Here is a 19,000-nt window from a genome sequence, read left to right as displayed (position 1 = left end):
ATAAATCACGTTTCACGACGTTTGCAGATCTGCACGCGGACGCAGGATCCTTGCAAGACGAAACGATCCTGAATCCGGCCTCGCCGCAGAACACCGTCGACGACGACAACAGGTCCTCGTCATCGTCGCAGGACCTGCTGCAGAGCATGGACGAGATATCCTCTGGAAGCCTTTCGCCAGACACGACCGACCGAGCTTCCCCTCTCGAAAGCGGAATCGGAACTGCTAGTCCGCCCAGGAGTACCGATAGGCGCCTCGTCAAACGTGAGTAACAAATACACGATAATCGATATTTTTTTAAATTTTTAAAATCAGAGATTCATTGATCGCGTTAGACTTTTCAAAGGGCTAATATCGTACAATTCCGAGCTATATTGTCTGCTTTTGAAATGAATTTAAATTCAATGAAATTCAATGTATAAAAGGCTGGGTAAAACTGCGTGAGTATATATACGGCGAGTTAATATTAATTTCAATGGAATCCAGCAGGCGAGCGCGCGCTTGGGCGTCTCTGTGTAAAAGTATCTCTTTCTCCTCGGGTTTGACCTATATAAAATCGATAAATTCCATTAAAACTATATAGTCATAAAGTTTCGCACAGAAACACGCTCAATCAGACAGAAACAATCGCTAAGGAATAAATGGACCGACGAGGTCAAAATTGCCGCTCTGCTAGATCTGCTGCTAAAATTATTCTCATTCTTTGCTCAAGTCTCTTTTAATTTTAAAATAAAATAAATCATTTCCTCAGCTCCGACATCCTCGTCGACCGGCACGATATTGCCAGCCACGAACAAGTGTCACCGCAAGGAGACGTGGGAGAGGATACGCCGTCGTCCCTCGAAATTGAACTCGTCTCACGATCAGCACGAGGACGAAGCTAGTGTGTGGGTGAAACGCGAGAGCGTCCACACGCAGACGAGGTCAGCGGCAGACGAGGAGCGGGACTATTCCCAGGAGGCAGTGGACAGCAGCAGCGGACTCGACGACTCGCTGCCGAGGACCGGAAAACCAGCCAGGCCGAACAATCTGCCGCTCGGTCAGTTTGATTCGCTCGTTATTTCGGCTCACTTGGGCTCTTCTTTTTTTGAGGGGGGGGTGGATATTCTCGCTGATTCTCGCTGTACTCAGGGGTATATTGAGGCGCGCGGAATAACGTCGTTATGGATAGTATGTGTGCGAGAGGAATATTGGATTTTTGAAGGTTGTTTCGATGGAGTGGGCTTGGAACGTAAAGTGATATTGGAATTTTTTGCGCGTTTGATTTGCTTTTTTACTCAACTGTATCGCATACTTTATTTATATTTTATTACAAAACAAACTGAAATAATAATTACAACTTTTTTGTACGAATCATAGGCCTATCGACCACTGCGAGTAGCTCGGTGAGTTCAGGAGAGCTCGTAGATACCTCTTTGCCTCGCGCGCTCTCCTCGCCCTCAACAGCGAGTTTGCAACTTAAAACGACCGAACCCGTGGCAATCGAATTGGCGGGTAAAAGCACTAGTGCGCCACTTCTGGATAACAACGGTAGCAACCCTGAGAAGAGCGTCACCGAAGAGCCGGTGAGTAGTCGAATAACCTATTTTATTATATTGTCCGTACACTTTTACTGTAGTACATACTCGAGCGGTGACGATAACGTTTGGAGATAAAATTGTTAAATTTCTTTACCACTAGTGAGCTTGACACTTGCGTTCTATTATTAATTTCAAAAGAACAATACGAATCGTTCGTCGTTTCTCCTCTTCATCACTTTACATCTCTCGCTCCTCTTTTTTTTTCATGTAAAAGTCACCTAGCGGTTTTTGTTTTTGTTTAAGAGCAAACTCTGCCTTTACACGGTGCGAATATCGGAAAACTGGTCTAATTATAAAATTCTTTCATACTCCGTAGCTCGATCTAAATTTAGCCAAGGCTCTATATAATAAAAGCAAAACGGCTGTGCGCCTCACACGTACATACCAGCAAAATATCGCTGTCCGCCGATCGATAGCCATTCACACAGCGTGTTTTGTTGCCAGGTACATCGAAATCCTTTCCTATACACGCTGGTTTACTGAACGCGCAATATACACGCCCTCGCGAAAACCTTTATCCACGTGATAGTCTGCAACAGATGAATATTCAGTACAGCTTTGCATGAGCCAGAATTATTTTTTAAAGAATGGAAAAAATAATAGTCGCAATTGAATTATTTCGTATATTTTCACACCGAAATACCGAGCAATCATTGTTTAGAGAGAAACTAACAGCGACTATGTTCATCGAAAATCATCGATCTTCTCGGAGAGCTAGTGAACCGCGCATATACGCACACACCCACTAATTATCTTGACGCAACAAGCAACAGCTTCGCGGTCGACCAATGCAGTGCACAACAGGCGCTCGAAGCTCCTCGGGAATTCCTGTAATTGTTACGCAACGCGCCGTAACTATGCGCGTCGTATACATACGTACGCGTAACAACGGCTGCCGAAGGGCCTGGGGCTACAAACCTCGACCCAGCTCTATTCACGGACTCGTCGCCGCTGTCCCTCTCTATATATTCGAGGCAGAGCTCAAGGTTACCGGATCGGTCCATCGTGAAAGCACGCGTAAGCTCTCTCTCTATCTCTCTCTTCCGTTCAACTTAGAATACGTGACTTCTCCTTCTTTGTGCTTTATTTCCTTTTCTCGCTCCCACTTGTTCGAGAGAGTTTCGCTCGCTGACCGCTTGATCCTTTTGCAACTTTCAGCTGTTTTTCGCGCGAGAGAATATAGCGCCGTTTTTCCACGAAATTTCGATCAACTTTTCACCGACAGGAAAATAGAATTCGATAAGCCGCTTGAGGAAAACTTATTTCAATTCATGTTTCTCTTTCCTAAACCTGTTGTACAGAGATCGCAAAGCTCGTCGAAGTCGAGAGTAATCTACGTCGATGGCAAACCTCGTAATGCATACAGATATTCAAATCGTTCGTAATTTCCCCGACGAGCTACTCAATATATATTATGTACAAGCACACGATGCATTTTTTTCCCAACCGATTTTTCATTATTTATACATCGAGCCGAGCTGTTATCGATATACTTGAACGCGCCTTTCATTTAGCCAGGATTAATCCCCCGTACGTGAAAGCTTCCACAGCTCGTCCTTGCTATTTGATTACAGCGCGTGTGCCGTGGGCTAAATCAACTTTGTTTGTTCTCTGCCCTCGAGATCTCGTGGTTGAATTTATTCATACACAACGAATCTATATGTAACCGACGACTTTTACAAGGCTCCTCGGGTGTAATGCGAGCTTTTCACTAGGCTTATTACAAATGAAATGTGGAAGCAATTTCAGCGAATTATAGATTTCTGTAATGGGCCATTACACGCCGCTGCCTCAAGTATCCGCTCGCGAGATCGGACTGCATAACCGTGTCATCAATATCGCCGTGCGCTTTAAATTGATTCCGCTCCGGCATCGCAATAAATTGATATCGCGTTGGACACCGTTCGGTAATTGGGCGCATTAAGTATAAATAACCGAACGCCAAAACAACTCCGATGCGCGCGTCTGACCAATCCCGCATGTGACTACTCGCCGCGTGTGTATACTAGCTCTAAAACCGTATTCATCGTCGTTCACTTTTTTCTCCACTCGGCAACAAGACTCTCCTCGAGTAAAATTATCAATGGCCGAGGGCTGCCGCTGCCCGCCGATGCACACACATTTTCTCTCTCGCATGACTGAGACTAATACTGCGACAAGCTCAAAGCGAGGCGCTCGCGCGTGTGCCCACCGTGTCGCCGATTAATCGGATGACAGGCCACGCCGACCCTCCTCTCTAGAAGTGATGGAAAATACGGCTCAGGTGCAGGTTGTTGCTGCTGCTGCTGCTGCCGCCGGTGCTCTTGGATGTTGGTTATGGAGGCGAGCTTGTATGCGGTGGGTTTCTGAGTTACGCCGAGCAAGGCTTTCAGGGGTTCACTGAAGAGCTCTTTAGAACGATTTTCCTTGCGATCTCGTTCGCTGCGGATATACGCTGTTATTCGAAAATAGTATGTTCCATCGATGATTCATTTAACGATTTTATGCTTATGCGTTTGTTTATGGATGTGCGACTATCAAAGCATTTTTAAATTAATGGCCGTAATAGCTATTTTTTGTGTATACATCGTCGGAAGGTTATATTTTTACGGCGATCCAAAGTTTATAAATAACTCATCCTAAAAAAATTCGACGGCGTCTAATTTTAAAATAATCGCCTCGTAATAAGTAGCCGTTGACGTAAGCGCGCGTGCTATCTTACGAAAAAAGAGGTCGGAAAAAGGCAACATCAATCGTTTCAAAAATATCCCGAATTTCGGCTCTTAAAACAAACGGAATTCATGAAATTCACGCTGGTCATAAGTTATTCATTCCAGAAATAGTATAGCCGCATATCGCACTAAGAGAATCACCTCGTCGCGTCACTCTCAAATCGTAAAGGACTCGATGACGTTGCGCATATTCTGAAAATAGAAAGCGATATCGCGAGGCACAGGTATGACGCGACGATGGGGTGCGTGGAAGAAAAACCGATTCCAGTTGTACGCGCGCAGGATGCACACCTACGCGGTGACGACTGGTCGGACGACGACGTATACGCGAGCGATGACGTCGACGACGAGGGAAAAATCGAAGACAGAGAGAAAGCTCCCGAGACGATAGGGGGAGAGACTCGATAAGGGGCTAACGTGATTGCGATGTTTATTGTGCGGATGAAGTTCATGGGTTTTTTTCTCCTTGCGGAGAATCGATCGTATAGGTCGCTGATGCTGGAAGATTACACCTGACATAAAAGTTGTCCGATTTTTTTTTCATTCGAGCAGGGGTTTGTTTAACTCGACGAGGCTGTTTGCGCGATTTCGATAATAATGCAGTCATTTGCCAGAGAGGGTGGGGTAGCTTCGGAAGAAAAATAACGGCATGCCTTCGCAAACAGAGGAACGATGAGCCGAGTAAACAAAACTCTGAATGAAGAATTAATTAGTACCCGGTACGCGTACGCGATCGAATTGGTTCATTACAATTTTTCCGACGTCAGCAAGGCTACCAAAACACGTCGGCGCAATTAGCGAGCATCGATTCGATGTAACGATTCACAAACGTTAGCGGGGCAATTCAGCTCTACGAACGTAAATCAAACTCTCGGCATCGTCTAACTGTACACACACCCGACAAAAAAAGACACTCTCCAATCACGAAATTTTTTCCAACCGTATCAAAGTTATCCAACGCCGTAGGCCTCACACAGCCAAGCCTCCTCGCCTCGGGACGAGTATTCGATCTAGCCGCCAAATAAGTACAGATGGTCAAGTGCGAGTCGTTATTTTCAATCCGGAGCGCGATAGAGCTCGAATATTTTCGGTCTAGCTCTCCTCTCTCGCTCTCTCTCTCTCTCTCTCTCTCTCTCTCTCTCTCTCTCTCTCTCTCTCTCTCTCTCTCTCTCACTTTGTGATAAATCAGTCGTTGACCGGCTATTTAGATAAGCGCTTTAAAATAATATCGCTCTATATATCGCGAGCCCGTTTATTCAGCGATCGACGTCGCAGTCGTTGTTGACTCATTGCCGTCGTCTTCTCCCGCATGGGCGGGAGAAAGAGAGAGAGAGAGATGGAGAGAGAGAGAGAGAGAGAGAGAGAGAGAGAGGAGATACGAGCCTATTTGCGCTGTGTTCGCCCGTATACGAGGATAAATCTGCTCCGGGGTGATGCGCGATTTCGTCGCCGATTTCCAGACGTACACGCGATTCGATCGTTCGAGCAATTTCGTTAGTGTTTGTTTGACGATCGATTATAACAGAGAGAGGCCAATATACGACATCGCAGTAATTTTCCAATGGTTTATGCAAATTTAATTTGATGTGTCGTCACACAGCGTCATTGATTAAATCACTCCGCAGTATTTACTACAGCGTCGTGGGTAAAACGTGCGAAAATTACCGGGAAACACGCATTAGGCGACAATTAACCCCCGGCCAATCTACAGCGCTGCAGCAAATAATTCGCTCTTTTGATCAACCCACGTCAATTCTGTTTCAGAACCGACAGCAGCCCCGTTCGCAGTCCGAGCGACAACTATCAGGTGAGTTTGATCTCTCTTTTTTCCATGTAATATCTGTCACGCGACGTTGTTACACTCCCACGCGTGTACACGACCGCATCATTCGCGCAAATACGTGTATCAATAATTAAACACGTAAATAGCACACAGTATATCGACCAGGATTCAAGAGCCTTCTCCACCCCCACGTGCGACACAATTCGAGGAGTTTATACGTTCGCACGTGTCAAGTCGTCCACGCGGAATTAAACATGTCCCTTCCACACATGCGCATATATAGAGGGAGAGAGAGAGAGAGAGAGAGAGAGAGAGAGAGAGAGAGAGAGAGAGAGAGAGCGAGAGAGAGAGAGAGAGAGAGAGCGAGAGAGAGAGAGCGAGAGAGAGAGAGAGAGAGAGAGCGAGGGACGAGTAGAAACTTTGCGCTCTCCTATTTCGCCGACGCAAGAGGCGAATCATGTAGGAAGTATAAAGTATATATACGAGAGTTTGGCCCATTGTGGCCGAGCTTGAATGGTGCGCGCAACGTTGTATTAGCTTCTCGCCTACTTTCGAATTTCAAGTTACGCGTCTTACGTACGATGGAAATATGTTTATTTCCAGTGTACGCGTGTCTTACGCTTCCTGCACGGTAAGAAACGAATGAGCGTTATTAACGCATTGTTACGACTCTGTCTGAGATAACATGTTTATGTTGTAAGTAGATTGTATCCGAGCACGGCAAGGCGTGTTTGATAAGTTTGCTCTTACACTACGCTATTTTATCGCTCGCTTTTGGTTGTACGGAGTTTGCCCAAACTGTGCAACAACGAGCACGTGCCTTGGAAATGAAGGGAATAAGCGGCCCACGAAACTTCAATCGAATGAAAATATTTTAATTGATTGCAAAACAACGCTGACTACTGTCCACCAACATCCCTGATTGCCATCTCGAAGCAATTTGCACTTTGTTTCCCGTTTAACCCGTCAACGGCCCGCCGGACACTAGACCGAGTGGGCGCGGCAGTCGTCGCTTTACGCGCGATTATCATCCTTTTATGTTTATAAAACGCGAAGCGTGCTCAGCGCAAAAAAAAGAAAAGAGCGACGATCGATTTCCCACGGCGATGACGATGATGCGTGTAACACGTGTGCTTCGCACAGCGGAGACAAAGAACGCGTGTCGCTGACTAATGGCCGCGTAGCGACGAGCTTTTATCCCCGCTCTATCGCGGAGGGCGATTATCGTCAATCGCTGATTTATTAAGTTGAGCGAACCACTCGACAACGAAGATTCTTTGTTCACACGTGCAAGTTTGGAACTTTCGGCCTATAGTTGTGCAGTTTTCGAAGAGTCGTGACTCTACTTACACGAGGGCGGATATCTCCGAATTCATTGCTAATCCATGGATGATCGACTGGGCGAGCAGTAGCAGCAAATCGCTTATTCAGTAGCGTAATTACGCGCGAAAATAGCCGTAACAATAATTAATCGCGAGGCCCGCACTAACGGCCGAAGAAAGTTTCTGCCATTGTCCCTACATCGGTAGCCTTTCCAGAGAAATGGTTCATACACGCGAATCGCAGAGAAAGCAACCGAGGGATGACGGCAGAGCCGACATAATGCACTGTGCCGCCGATCGACTTTAATTATCGACTGCGCGCGCGCTCCGACTAATTTAAACTTGAGCGCGAAACAAACGAATGAAAGCTCTCCAGTTATTCTTTTCTCGAAGATACGCCGCTAATTCCCCTATGATTTATCATACACACACGGCACGGAGGAGAACTGGGTGTAGGTCATAGTGCAACGTTGCTACATGGAAAATCGATTAGCAGCAGTCGATGCAAGGAACTTCATTAGAAGCGGGCACGCGCTGCATGACTTGGGCGTGGAGTAAATCATTACCAGATCAAGAGATACTCCAGCTTTGTCGCGATTTTATCAGAAAATAGGAGAGTTGTACGAGCCGTGATTTACTCGCTGGCCGGTTTTTGCGGGGTATAGCTCAACAGTTGGAGCTTCGGTCCGATTCGGAGTGCTATAAATAAAAAAACTTCTGCATCCGTTCGTCCCTCCTGGTAATTAGCAGCGCATCAGTCGTTCGGTCGAAACATCCGCTGCTGATCCGTGAAGCGAAATCGTTCCCCAGCGAGTCGCGCTGATTTATGGTGCGCTCGGGGATGTAGACACGCGGTATACAGTGCGTTGGAAAATATCAGCGTTTTTCATCTCGGCCGTGTGCGGTGATGCGATATGGTCGCGCGCGTCCTCCCTTTTTCATGGCCGGGGTGGGATGTGACGCGCTCGGGTTTTTTCCGTTATTGTTTCGGAAGCTATACAGGAGATCGGCGAAGTTTGTGATGGGAGGAAAAGTTGAAAAGCTTGCTCTAATTTCGAGATTTTATTTATATAAAAATAAAAAGTTACCGTTAATCGTTGATTTATCGATCGCGACGCAATTACAGCGAATTCTGCGATAATGACGACAATCGTCGCGAAACTCGATAATTAATCGTCCAAGCTGAAGGGGAAGATGAAAGCTGGCATTTTTCGCTCTGCTCTTTCTTCGCGCCGGATAACTTCTTATTTTTCTGTTCACTGAGCATCTTGCCTCGACTAAACGTTTTATTGTCCTAAACGTCCTGGAAGATTGCTGTAATTTTACGGCACTCGAAATATCGGCCATCCCAGAGCATATTTTTCCAAGAAGGTCGCGTCCTAAAAATGTCTTTTCATTTTCCACTCCGTACAATTCCGGAAAATCACCAAACGGTTCGAACGGTATACAAAATCTATTCTCGGGATCGAGAGCGGTTCACCGCAATAAAAGCATGTCCCATTGTCGTTACGATCGTTTATCCCGCTAATTAAGCAGCCATTATCCGGGCGCTTCTCTCCTCGCCCGTCAATTTCGCATCGCGATCAGATTGACCAACTGGAGAGAAGAAAAAAGAAGCTCTCATCCCATGCAAATACGGAGCCAAGCGGCTGCGCTCTCAAGATCACAAAGAGCTTTTGCGCGCTGGCGCTGCTCGCTTCGCCGAGCCCGGAGAACGATCGCGACTCGCTCCGATCAATTAGCGATTAATTGAGCTCCGCGAGCCGAGAAAACGAGAAGGAGTAAGTAGTATATAGAAGCTGTGTACGAAAAAAGAACGAGCGGCAGTCCGACAGAGATACGCCTATTGTGTGTATCGCGATGCGAATATCCTTATATAATGGCATCAGCGATAATGACGTCGACGAATAATTAATTCGACCCGACTCGCCGGTTCTAGGGAGGCCCTTCTTTTCCCTGCCCCTCGGGAACGTGGGAAGAAACAATGTCTTAATGCAATTTCAGCCGAGCTTCGCGCATCTCAATTACTCTTCTTCCTCACCCTCCTCCCTTTTTCCCTGCTTGGCTGCCATCCTTATGAATAGTCGAACAATGCAGAGCTTTCTCAGAACGCTACGGAGCATTGTGTGGATGTTGAGCTTAAGCGATGCGTTTTGTGAATAACCTGCTGATTTTCCTGTTTTCAGCCGCGGAGATTATGCTGTTGCTCGGGCTTTTGTTTCGTTAGATTCGATAAATAGTTGAATGAGAAATGGAACTGACGGAAAATTAGTTGATATTTCAGCGACCTCTCGTCTAACTTGATAACAGGTGTATTTCTTAACAAAGTATCTCTCGATACATTACACCGAGCAAACGAATCGTAACTTTACATTTCTAAAACAAACGTAAGTGATATTCGCTACATTCAACGTCAATATTATCCATTCGCATATTTGCATTAATTAAAACGTTAACTCCAGCGAAATTATTCAAAACTATCATGGCTCTTCAGAAGCGAGTACTGTAACGTTATACGCATAGCCTCGAGCGGCCGCCGATGTTTATAGCGAACGCAGAGGTAGACTGTCACGAAGACGTTTAAATGAAACTTTGATACATAGTTCAGCGAGTCTTTCAAAGAGTCCTCGCTCGCTTTCGAACTTCTCGCTGCGCATTTTTTCCAAACTGCGAAACTTCGTTGAATGCAAAAACGAGCAAACTCGAGCCACTTTACAGCGCCGGAGTCTAACGCTTCTACATCTACTCATCAGCCGCGCTATAAAACCGTCGTTCGCATTCCGCTGGCTGTCCGGTTAGATTGAAAAAAATCGCATCAATAACCAAAAACGCGACAAGGGGGAGAGCTCGGGCGCGTCCTTGATCCGAAAACCCCGTCGTTGTTCGACGCGATCCCCGAGAATCATCGATTCGACTGGTCGTGTTTCGCGCGTACACGATTGACGGAATTCGGCTATATCCTTTGTTGCCAACGCGTCAGCTGATTTATAGGGACGCGGTTTTCCTGCTTTATCAACGTCTCTCTATAAATCTCAGCTTGTACATCTAGCGCGTTAATCACTCGAAAAACTTTTTTATTTATAACGTTAATCGAGAAGATCCGCGAAAAAAAGGAACCGTATCGTAGCGTAGAATCGTCTTGAAATTGTGCAAAATCTCGAAGTACTCGTAAGCCGACACTGACCAAACGCGCATTCCTCGCTCGATCTCATGTAGGTATATAACCGCGGCTCTGCAGTCTGTCGAGTAAATGACTCATGTCGAGCATCAATTAATTTGGGCGGTACAGGCACAGTGGCGGCTCTTGTGCGCACAACGAGCTCGTCTCAGACTCGCGGAATTCATGACGCAACGCGACTTCGCGCACAATTAGGAAGCGCTCCCTTTTTCCCTCTCCCGATCGAGATAGTCGCGTGAATGGGAGCACGAGGGAAGGACCGAAAAAGAAAAATTCCGAATCCCAGAACACTCGCACGTCGCAAAGGTCGAGGAAATTTCTTTCTTCTCCACCTCCTCAATCTCGACCGGATGATCGAATTCGCGCCGAGTATATAGAAGTGTGATTTCGCATTGTGCGCTGGATCCGAAAGTTTGTTCAACCCTGGCGAGAGATATCGAAGCCGGAGAGCGTGTACAAACGAAAATATTCCGACGAGAGGAGAAGTCAATTATTATGGGTCGCGCGTTGCGCAACGCCGAGTCCAGATCGGTGGAGATTCGTCGGACTCTCTGAATATGCTCCAAATGAAGGAACGCGGACGAGTTACGAAAAGAGAGTTTCGGACTATCGGCCGCGAGGGGTGGGGGGAGAGACGAGGCTGACGCTCGATTCGGCCGCCGATGCGTGGGTGCACGCATTGGACGTTTTTATTCGGTTTCAGTTTTTTCAGCGCCCAAGCTGCGCGTCGCGTTCAATGAATAATGAATATCGCGGAACTGCTTGACCGAGGGAATATTTAACTGTTTTTTTTTTATAAAAAAATCTTTTACAAAGAGTTTGTTTGCGAGTGGGGCTGTGTTTTGGTATTGAAGCCTCGGAATTTGGTAAACAAACTTCCCGACGGTTGGAAACTTTTTGTCTCGACGATTCGACTCGTGCAAACAAATCTATTTATAAGTGTCTTTTGGAATCGTGGTCAAAAAATTTGAGTTTATCGAGTTAGATCAAAAAGTCGTTTGTAGCAATAGCGTGATTTATGCGGAATCTTGTTTTGAGCCTAACGAGAGTGTTCGCGCTACGAAATTAGTCAATTCGCACAGCGGCAGACATAAAAAGTTTAAAAACGAGTTGTTTCATGCTGACGACCGATAAAAATTCCTCGGTTAATCAGAAACAATGTCCACGGCTATTTCGGTAGCTGGAATGCGTCAATATTCCATTTTTTTTTTTTTTTAAAGAATCTCGAACAAATTTTAATCAACTAAAATCAACGCAGTCGGGAGCCTTGTCGCTTTAAAGACACTGAAAATTTTCAATTTCGCGGACACCTCGCAGCGCAACGAGGAACAAAATTCGATCCCGCAGACAGCGCACACACGCGAAGCCAATCCATCACGAGCTCGATAATCCCTTAAAAACACACTCGAAGGAAGCCAGCCAACAATGCGAGCTTTATACCCCCACCCTCGGAGAAATGCATATGGCGCATCGGCATTTCGCCGTAGATCAAGTTGAATCTCTGTACCCTCGGCACATTCCTATGCCCCAGTTTTGCGTACATACGTATACCTAAGCGATGGCTCGCGATCAATCTTCGCTTTCCGCTTTATTTGCTGCGGGCCGTGCAAGCTTCTCGTCTTTCGCGTCCGAACGTTATAGTCACCGGTGTGTCAGACTATCGATTCATCTTGATGAAAGAATCATAAAGTACGAGCCCAAACTCGTCGGAATAAGCTTATCGTGTTCGTTCATGATCGAAACTTTATCGGCTGTAGCTCGTGTACGTTAGGATAGTTCCGCTGGACGAAGCAAAGCGCGCGGGAAATTTAATTTGCGACCGCGTAAAAATGATGCTTCGAGATGATGGCTCGAAGGTTGCCTGATTCGATTTGCCGCGTTTCACCGGTTATCAAGAGGGAAATTGGCCGGCTTTGACGAGTCTTTTGCGGTTGCTTCGGAGAAATGGAATTTTATGAAAATTCGCTGGCTCTTGTATTTTTTTATATAAATAATGAGGGAATTTGCGGTCGATTCGTAGAAGTGGAGCGGAACAGGCGACTTATTGTTTGAGTAGAAACAGCCGAGTGGTGCCAGACTTCTCGAACACGATAATTCAGCTACAATATTTTCATCCGCTAATATAAATCTCGGTTGATTCACGACTGATTTGCTTTTCGTGTAATAACTTCGCAGTTCTGCGTTGGCTGGAGTTTGCACTCATTCAATATTTGCAAATATAAATCGCGTTCCATTAGCAAACTTAAATCCGGAAATGAATTCTCGCGCGAAAAGCTTTGAAATTCAAACGAACCTTCTTTCAAAATACTTCGCGCAGATTGAAAACTCCATTAATAGTTCAAACCCACCCTCTTTGATTCATTCTCATTCAACACCTGCGTCGCGAAAAAAAAATTAAAAAAAAAAAGAAACCAGGTGCTCACCCGCGTCAAGAAACAACGAGGGAGCAGTCGCTATACACAGAAGCTAGAATCAGGAGCAGGAGCAGTAGCAAGTCGTTGCGGCGCACGCCCGCGCTTAGAGAGAGCGAGAGAGAGAGAGAGAGAGAGAGAGAGAGAGAGAGAGAACGCGCGAACTCGGCGAGCCAATAGGAGCCGAGCCGCGCAGTTTGCTATCGCCCAGCAGACGCGCGTAGCAGCCTCGCGGTAACAGTTTACAAGCGGCGTCCACGCGACTCGGGCTGTTGTCAGCCGGCGCCCGAGCTTCTCTCTCTCGCGCTTCTTTCCGAATTTCCATCTCTCCTACTCTATCTCTCTCTCCCTCTTACTACACGTATTATCTTTGTCTCTCTTCAAATCAGCTGTCTCTTCAGCTGTGCCGTTAGTACATGCACTCGTGGATGGTCGGTTGCGGGATCGATCGACCCCTTGGATGTTTTTCAAGACACACGAGCAAAGTGATCGCCGATAGCACAAGTGGCTGGTAAACGACCACGTGATTGTTCTTTTTATTTCGATGCAAAGTGCTGGTGAGGATGTCGTGCAGTGTACTGTGCCAGACTTGTGTCCTGTTCGTTGAGGTGCTGAGGAATGACTGTACGGCGTGTAGAACACGCTGCGGAATTTCCAGAGAAAACTTTTGCTCTTCCACGAGTTTCGTAACGTTACTGGATGTTTGTATAAAAGAGAGTCGAGCTGAAGCTCTTGATGCACGGTTAAAGGAAAACATCGTTGTGCCAAATAATTCATTTTATTGCGCCGGGAGAAGCAGACCTTGACCCGTGCTCTTTTTTAAAACGACACACGCACACAGCTGCGCGGAAAAGCATCTGCCCATGTGTTTTAATTTCGGAACAATCGATAAGGCGAATACGTTTATACGAACGGGTTCGGCTGTTTATTGAAAAATCGTACGCTCTATACGCTGTTTTATCTAGACGGCGTTTCGTCATCGCGTACGAAAATAAAATCGAATCTCCATAACAAAGTACGATATCACGATGTTATAGAGCACTATAGCACCAAATAAACCGAATCTCTTCGCGCGAGGCCTGAAAATTCGAAATTAATCCATAAGAGGCTGACGCATTAGGAGAGGCATGAGCAAGCACACTCGAGACTCCACGTGCGCCGCGCGCGGATAGGATGCGGATAGCCTTATCGCATTTGCGCGCGCGCGAGCGCCTCCTTCCTTTCTCTGCTATTATATGCTCTCAGCTGCAAGTTTTAATGGCCCGAACGACTTGCCAAACGACGTGGACGTGCGCGAAAGCGAGATTTGGCACGCGACGACAAAGTCTCGTGAATTTTTGCATAGTAGTGGGGAAAGTTTGTTTATCGTGCGGTTGATGCAGAGATTTCGGGTTGTTACGAGGGAATTGATGTTTTGAATAGCTTTTGGATGGACTGGATCAATTTTCGGGGGATAGGGTTAACACCGATGTTTCGACGTTGCGGTATTTCTTATTTCATTTGTAAAATGGGTGTATCGCAGTGGTAGGTATAGGATAGTTTTTTTTTCGGTTGCGAACGAAAAATAAAATCGTAGAGAATGAGGGAAACATCGATGTTTTAAAAACTGTTAACTCTGATAGTGAGAGTTTTATCAAGTCATTGTTTTTTAAAAATAGCGTAAATATGATTCACTTACGTCAATATTTAGATCATCGTTGTTTTATCACTGTTGTAGGTAAACCGTAAGTGTAGCTTGCAATCGGCATGAGTAACATTTCATGTCCTGCGTCTGCGTGGTCATTTCCGCAGTAAAAAGCTTTTTTAAATATAAACTGAGCGATAATTCGTCGCATAAAAATATCATTACGATTCAGCTCATCACTACGATTCAAACAGACAAAAGCGATGAATCATTCATTTATCGCCCATTAAAAAGTGTAAATCCACATTCGCAAAAAAAAAAACTAAATTTGGAATAATCCTGTCACCGATGGCAGCCGAAATCAATGTAAAAGCTTTTCTCACCGTCGAATTCCATCCAAACCCGAACAATATTTGCTTAACAAACGAGCTCGTGAAAAATGGCTCTGGCAGCGTGTCAAAATCGTAAAACTATTGTTTACACTTCGTTAGCATTCGCTCATTACTATTCTATACGAGTAATGAATTATCGACTCATTACCGACGTCTCTACCACAGCTATTGAAAGCGTTTACAACAAAATTGATATTCGCCGTAATTGCAGTGCTTCTCTAATAATACTCATAGCAGCGATTAACGTAACGCGAAGCAGCTGTCCTATACACACAGTCTCGCACGCAAGCATTACAAAATTATATATTGTAGTGTCTCGATTTGGAACGCGTTGCTCAACGCTGGAAATTCGGGCGTATATAACTTCTACAAGAATGAAATAGCGTATAAAAGCAGTTTTATTTTTAATTTCTCAATTAAGCCTTGAAGCCGACCCGAAAGTGTGTCAAACTCCACGGCGTTTCCCTATATCTTTCAAAATCAACGTTTTTTAATTATCATAATCGCGCGCGGGAGAGAGAAGAAAGACGGTCGGAGCAAAAATAGTACACACCAGATGCAAGCGGTAACTTATATCCCGACAAAAGCAGACAGACTAAAATAATGCGCGAGGCGATATTATGAAAAAGCTGTATCGCGCGCACCTCTCACTTCCGCTCGGAATCCGCAGTAGAGGTACTTCCGTTGTACGCGCTCACGCGTGATTTTACGCACGTGTGCAGCGGCTACTGCAGAGCAGTACAGAGCTCACAAAGAGTCGAGAGAACGGACAGCTTGAGTGAATTCTTTTATTTCGTTGTACGTAGAAAAAAATTGATAAAAAATTTCAACTATGAGTTAAGTAGAGCTCAAAAAAGACGATAAAAACGAAAGCGCTTCGCAAATAAAAAAAAGCTCAACCGACTCCCGAAATTTCCGTCCGGCGTGTAAAGCACACTGCCGGGATATACCCTCGTATTTAAATTTTCACGAGCCCTCGACCCATCCCTTCGCGTATCGCGCGCAATTTTTCCGACGGCTTGGGCAGTTTTTTCATTCAGCCTCCCTTACCCTCGAGGGAGAACAGACAGACGGACCCGAAGCACGAGTGATAAACGGTCGGCTGCTTCGTCATACGCGTGTGTACATAGAGAAGTCGCCCGAAGCTTCGGCGGTATTTTTTTTTTAACCACCTGCGGGTCTATTTGGCTGCGCTCGATGAATTTGTCCCGTGGAGAGTGAGAGAGAGAGAGAGAGAGAGAGAGAGAGAGAGAGAGAGAGAGAGAGAGAGAGGACGGGAGGGATGAAAGGGAGATGACGCGACGCGGCGGTTTTTAATTAAATGTTGTAGTTGGCGAGACGTTGGATTTTTGTGGAATATTGTGCCGTGTCGTTGCGAAATTGGAATCAAGCGTATCGGCATCATTAAGCTTGCTTATTTGAATGCTATATTAAAAAAATTTGACGCGTCGATAAACAAATAAAAGCTTACACCAATAACTCGAACCAGCGTGAAAATCATCAACGTCAGCTGGTAGTAATCAAAGAACCCTCGCAGCACTAATCCAATCATCCTTGCATAATCAAACAAAGCAAGAATCTCATAATCACGCAATAATCATCTTCAAAGAGACGCGCGCACGCGTAGCAACGGATCGATCGGTAAAATTCGACGGAGCATATCATGTTCCTCCTATATATCACCGCGTATCTATTCTCGTCGATTATTTTCACACGGGCCGTGTTTCCACGGTTATAATTCGACCCGACGTACGCTGGTATGTTTCGACTCGCGCGCCAAATGAACTTGACCCTCGGTGGCGGCGGCACCTGCTCCAAACTATCGACACGATGTCAAACACAGCGTCGCGGCGCCTGTTTCTATTTTCCCGACTCTTACTGCGTTAAAGTTTTCGCTGCTCCTTGCTTCCTTTTTTACTCTCGTTCGACAGAAGTTGTTATGTTTTTTATCGGTGCGCAGCTTTTTCTATTTGATTCGATTTTGGGACGCCTGAATTAAATTACGAGTAGAGGAAGAAGTACGCAAAGTTCAAGTTTCGAGAAGACTTCACAGTATGCCCTACATCTTTCTCGGATATACCGCAATTCTCATCCGTTTTGGCGCGTGTACCTCTCGGAAATGAAAAACTCGAGGAATTAGTTATGCCAAGAGAGACGCGTGCGATTTTTTGCTCCGCTCCTTTTTTTCTATAGCCGTGACATTTTACGAGCAAGCGCTATCTCGCCATTCAAATTCCGCGCGCCCGTGGACGTATTGCGCAATATTATTGTCCCGACAGTTATTTAACCGACGTCAAGAGTGTGCCTGAGATAAAGTTTCAGCCGCTATATTTTTGTTTTACAGTTAATCGTTCGTGTAACGACGCCAAGTTTTACTTTGACGCGCGAAACTTTGCTCTCGCCATGTTTGTAATTAGCTTACGAGTTTCCCATAAATTAACGGCGCATATTCTTGCTCGAGCTCTCCTCGGGATATACTCGATAAATAAGCTGTGTGCGTGTGCGTGTGTGTGTGTGTATCGCGAAGCTAATCAACACGCTTTCTCATCCTAAAAACTGCGGCCAAGTCAATATGCCCTTCGCATACAGCGTGTGCACGGCAAACTTGGTTAATAATAGCGGAAAAGTTTAATTGAAGAAATAGCGGAAAACTAGCTGAAGAGCAAAGAAGTACACAGTGAAGCAGTGTAAACTGCGCGCACGTGGAAAATCGCTTCGCCGAGAACTTTGGAATTTGATCGGCTTTGAAATTGACAGTCTCTTAAACCACGAGTATGTTCTGAACATCGCGATATCGTACCGATCAGCGATGAAAAACTAACGATCGTCACCGCGTGACCCACTTACGTTACATCAACGATTCCGAAACTTTGATTATATTGCGATGCACCGCGAGAATGATTGATACGCCGGGCGATTATTGATTTTTCAAGCCGATTCCTGTCGAGTCAGGTAAAAATAATAATGGCTTGATCGACGTCCCGGAAAAGCGTTTCCACCCTCCTCCCGTCAAAGAATGCACGTCTGTTTTATTTGCGTACATTATCAACGTCAGAAATATAACGCATCGAAAGCTTTCCCAGCACCTCAACGAAAAAAAGCACACGCAGCACTTACAACTTCCTGATACGCGCGTTCACGTCGTGTAGTCTACTGGAACATCCTCATCATCTCTGCGTGATTGCGCGCGATCGGCTCGTCTTGTTATATCCGTGTCTGTATATAATACACACGCGCAGACGAGAGATCGTTATAAAATTACCATGCTCCTGTGCGCGGATACATTGTTTCCGCGTCGTGCGGTTTAACGCGTGGGCGAGGAAACGGATTTTCGCAGGGGAAAATCCGGATGGGATTTTGCACGTAGTCCGATTTGGGATACAACAAGGGTGACGAAGGGTGTAATGACGTATCGATGGATCGCGCGTATAGTCTCTTTCCTGCTCTCGGGGATAAAAATAAAGTTCTTCGTTATGACGAAGCTCGTGGGCTTTCGATCATTATACGATCGTGGAAGCGATGATGTGGTTTATTTTAACGACGAAGCCAATACGTATTCGCCCACAGGAGCAGCGGGATAATTTTTGACCGCAAACAATTTTCATTTTTCAGTGATACCGTGAACAAAAAGACAAATAATAATCGAACCTGCAAAGTATTATAACGAAATAAAACGCACGGCGGAACAATAACTCTGTGAATTTTACAAAGGGAGTCGAGGATAAAGAGAAAAAAAAACGCCTATCTCGACGCGAACTGTAATGCGCTGAGAGTTAAAGCGCGCGTGAATGACACATTTCAATAACAGTTGGTTATATTCATAAATCGAGAATAAACCGAGAGAAAGGGGAATAGAAGAAAGAGCGTATGTATCTGTACGTGTGAACGCTTGAATGTGAAAATAAAGAATATCGCGGTGCACCTGCGGAGAAAGAGTGCGCGAGAGCGATAAATCAATAGTGTCAATAAAAGTGCATAATAACCAGGCCATTCCGAGTG

General features: G+C 45.6%; 1 protein-coding gene across 3 annotated transcripts in view; it reads left to right on the top strand.

Annotated features, from left to right (window-relative positions):
- Positions 1-19,000, top strand: part of LOC100123284 (stAR-related lipid transfer protein 13) — a 227,147-nt gene that overhangs the window by 76,708 nt on the left and 131,439 nt on the right. For all 3 annotated transcript variants that reach the window (XM_031926169.2, XM_031926167.2, XM_031926170.2), the window contains 4 exons: positions 28-264; positions 752-1,039; positions 1,360-1,565; positions 6,056-6,098. In XM_031926169.2, coding sequence (XP_031782029.1) covers positions 28-264; positions 752-1,039; positions 1,360-1,565; positions 6,056-6,098 — 774 coding nt within the window. The remainder of the gene's footprint in view (positions 1-27; positions 265-751; positions 1,040-1,359; positions 1,566-6,055; positions 6,099-19,000) is intronic.

This window comes from Nasonia vitripennis, chromosome 3, assembly GCF_009193385.2.
Source record: "Nasonia vitripennis strain AsymCx chromosome 3, Nvit_psr_1.1, whole genome shotgun sequence".
Lineage (NCBI taxonomy): Eukaryota > Metazoa > Arthropoda > Insecta > Hymenoptera > Pteromalidae > Nasonia > Nasonia vitripennis.
This window is presented reverse-complemented; position numbering and strand designations above follow the sequence as displayed.